Source organism: Seriola lalandi, unplaced genomic scaffold, assembly GCF_002814215.2.
Source record: "Seriola lalandi dorsalis isolate HSWRI2012SDOR001 ecotype SW California unplaced genomic scaffold, Sedor1 jcf7180002054584, whole genome shotgun sequence".
Lineage (NCBI taxonomy): Eukaryota > Metazoa > Chordata > Actinopteri > Carangiformes > Carangidae > Seriola > Seriola lalandi.
In genome coordinates, this window is record NW_019525137.1 from 1367144 (window position 1) to 1371193 (window position 4050).

Genomic DNA, 4050 nt, shown 5'->3' on the forward strand with positions numbered 1-4050 from the left:
TAGCTGCAGGATGGTGTATGTGGGATTGAGTCAAAAATGTGTGTGTTGTTTATGGCGATGGAGGCTCTGATATACATTCAATACTTGTTAGGATGCATTCATAGTTGGTTTGGCACTGAGCATTGGATTTGTTGACAATAGGGTAAACAAAGATCATCATTAATTGATTCACTAAACGGCAGGACTTATTGGAGTCCAACCAATAAATTGGCTGGGCTTAGTATAATAGCCTGCTGAAGCGATACCAGTTCTGCCACATAGGATGTAGATAAGCGACAGGAAATCTGGGTAATGTCAAAGTTAAGTGTTAGGTCATGTAGAAACAGTGTCCACCAACAACAAGATTAACCAATGAGCTGGGCAGTGATGTGCTGTGGTGCTGTGAGGTACTATCAGTATGGGGATCACAGCATATCCATGTTGAAGCTTCTGACAGAGAGCAATATCCCAACAGCAAACACCGTCACTGCTGCTTGATCGGACTAATAGAAGGCTAAAGCCAGTCTATGATATGGTCTCACAATGTGCTAATAGTTCCTGGAGACTCGCTTCGAGTTCACATTGCATCCTGCAGAAAAAGGCTTTGAGTGAACATTTTGTAGTTTCAGTAACTGCGATGACAAATTCACTTTAAATGTGTCTCACCTCACATTTATCGACCACCGGCTGCTGCACACAGTCTGAGCTATTACCCACTGCGGCAGCTTTCTGGCCCTCATTGTCGCCGGTGCCCTCCTCTGAGTGGGTTCGGCTTTGGTTGCCGCGGTGCCTGCCGTGTGGAAGGCGTGCCGACGGGCTCCTGGGTGGCCGGCTGAGCTCTCGCCGCAGTGCACGGTTCTCCTCCTCCACTGCCCGGACCCGCAGTTCTAAAGCCTGCCGCTCGCCTGCTCCTCCCACTGGTGTTGATGACTGGACCTCCAGTGGAGATAGTGGCAGGGGTTTCACTGTGGGTAAAGTCAGGGAGGAAATGGATTCAACATGAGGATTGACAAGAGCTTGATGAAGTTTAACATTGTGAAAATATGTGTCAAACCAAAAGGAAATATGGACAAAGTATCAATATGACAAACAATAACACGTTAAATAACATTTATATAAACGAACAAACAAATAGACTTTTATCTTAAATACTGAGGTACTGTGGCAAAATTTTAGATTTTGGTTTGCCTCGCCTCAGGTCTAGGGTCACACTTCAGCCAGTCAACATTCGAGGTTGACATTGAGGTGGTGCACACTTATAAATAACTAGGTGTGCACCTGGACAGTAAACTTGACTGGTCCCTGAACATGGATGCTATCTTTTCCTGAAGGGGCAGAGCCGGCTCTTTTTCCTTAGGAGGCTCAGGTTCTTTGACATCTGCAGTGAAATGCTGCACATGTTTTATTAGTAAGTGGTGGACAGTGTAATCTTTTATACTGCAGTCTGCTGGGGCGGCAGCATGTCCGACATGAACAAAAAGAGACTGGACAAGCTGGTCAAAACGGCTCGGTATGTGCTTGGCAGGAGTATGGACTCACTCAGGACTGTTGTGGAGAGAGACGCATGCAATGTAAGATGGAGGCCATCTTGGACAATACCAACTATCCTCTCCACAACATTCTGGCAGGACAGAGAAGCAGCTACAGCAGCATCTGCCGTCTCATCTCACTGCGCTGCAGAACAGAGAGGTTCAGGAGATCCTTTGTTCCCACTGCCATCAGGCTATACAACACCTCAGCCAAAGGATGTGGACTAATCTAATTATTATTGTTTATCTATTATTAACTTATTATATTCATCATCATCATCATCATCATCATCATCATCAATGAACTGATGGACACATGAATTTCCCCTAGGGGATAAATAAAGTATTTACCATTGATTAATTAATAAATCTTGGTGTTTGGTTTGACAGCAATGTAAATTTTGAGCAGCACACAACAAAACTTGTGCAGCCATGTTTTCACCATTTGAAAAATACATCCAAAATTCAATCTATTTTATTTTTTAAAGACAAGCTTTTATCTCCTCATGCCTAGACTACTGCAACCAAGGGCCCAGGTTTGCATATGCAGGGTTTTCCCTAAGCACCGGCTGGCAGCCAAACTGCCTGACATTAAAGCAATTCCAGCCGGCTACTCTGTCCCTCTTGACGGCCTGTGTTGGAGACATGCAGATTTTTAACGTGAAGTGTAGTTTACATCAACTCGTGTAGTTACTGTAAATGCAATAAAGACTTATAATACACCTGCTCAACCTGCATAAATGTGAACATTTAGAACACGATATTTTAATCTGCTCTGTCTGTCCACAGTAACAAGCACGTCACACTAGTACATACTTTTTTGAGAAATGTTTATTTTCCTTTTTATTGTTTTTTTTTTTTTTTACACTACAGTAGGTCAAGTTTACCGTCTTTACTTTAGATAAAATAAATCTAGAAAGATTACAGCCTTATGTATATGTGATAGACACGTAGATATGTCAAAGTATGAGCTGAATTTTAGGTGAGAAATTCCATGAAAACGTTGCAATGAATGAATTATTTTGTAGTAAGTCGATCAGCGGTGAGGAAACAGATGCATCTTCAGGGTTGTGATTAAATATAAACTATTATGGATTATCTATAAATTGCTAATTTATATTTAAGATAACCATAGTCCACCTGTTCTGATATTAACATTATTTTATCACAGGTTGTTGCGTCTCTACCAATGATGAGACCAAACCTACGCCCATCACCTGCCTCAACTACAAATCTATCAGTGAGCTCCAGACTGAGCTGGACTCCGGTCTAGGCTTTGAACAGGATCCAGGAGATGTGACCACATCACACTGGTTTTGCCTCCTGACACTGGCTCCCAGTATGTCTTTAGAACTGATCTTAAGATCCTACTGTTGACGTTTAAAGCCTCTAGCCGTGCTTTATATCTGACGTCTGAGAAGCATATGAACCCGCTCGTAGACTCAGTTCCTCCAGCAGAGGTCTGTTATTGTTCCTGAGGCAAAGCTAAAAACCAGAGGTGACAGAGGTTTCAGTCAGAGCCTGACACTCTGGAACGAGTAGAATCACTGACACTGAAAAAAAAACTCTTGAAAGAAAATGCAGAGCTTTTCACAATTTAATTAATTTTACTGACAAACTTTGCCAAGAAACACAGCTTCAACAGCTGTTTCCGCAGAAAGTAATTTATGGTAGATTTCCCTTTAATAGAGAGATCCAATGAGGATCAGTGAGAAGGCGGTGGTTTACATTTTAGGAGTTGCATCAAAGTGTTGATCTAAAGACGGGGGAGTACAAAGAGATCTTTCGATCAATACTGTCAGTAGAGCAGGGCAGCCTGCACTCTGTGTAACTCTGTATCTAATTCAAGTCAGTAGCAATTTCCTCTCCTCGTCTCCGACTGATTCAAATATGAACAAGCAGCTCTGAATCCTGTCTGTCTCTTATACACATCTCCCTCTCTCCTGCTCTCTGCTTGGTGTGTCTTATGTTTAGTTATTCCTCTGTCTCCTTTGTAATAATGAGACATGTAATGAAAGTTGTTTATTTGCTGTAATGGAGGTGAGGCTCAGTGTATTGGGAGTGATCCTCCTCTTCCCTGCGGTTCCTGAGCAGCTGGGAAATCAGAGCGGCTCAGTAGACTGCCTGTAACAGGAGGCGTAGCTCTCAGCCCCACATCGCCATCCACACACGGTCCAGACCTGAACCAGGTTTACACCCAGTCTGTTTGAAAAAAACTCTCGAAATCTAGAGACAATGAGCTAAGTTGTCAACACTGCAGCTGTAAACACCCCCTATAGAACCTGTTTGATCCACAAACTCCATCTCAGTGACGAGTTACTCTGCTGACCAGTGGTGGAAATATGATCAGTCAGTCAATCACATTCCAGATTATATCTGTTGCGGTCCAGCCAATAATCTGAATCTGTATTTTTTAATTACATTTAATATTCTCCGAAAGAAAATGCTAGAATTTGACACAGGTGACAGTAAAGCATCTATCTATCTATCTATCTATCTATCTATCTATCTATCTATCTATCTATCTATCTATCTATCTATC

At 42.4% G+C, this 4050-nt stretch overlaps 1 protein-coding gene across 1 annotated transcript in view; it reads right to left on the reverse strand.

Moving 5' to 3' along the window:
* The window catches only part of large1 (LARGE xylosyl- and glucuronyltransferase 1), a 117102-nt gene that overhangs the window by 66809 nt on the left and 46243 nt on the right, over window positions 1-4050 (reverse strand). The window contains exon 3 of the mRNA XM_023418725.2: window positions 646-944. Coding sequence (XP_023274493.1) covers window positions 646-944 — 299 coding nt within the window. The remainder of the gene's footprint in view (window positions 1-645; window positions 945-4050) is intronic.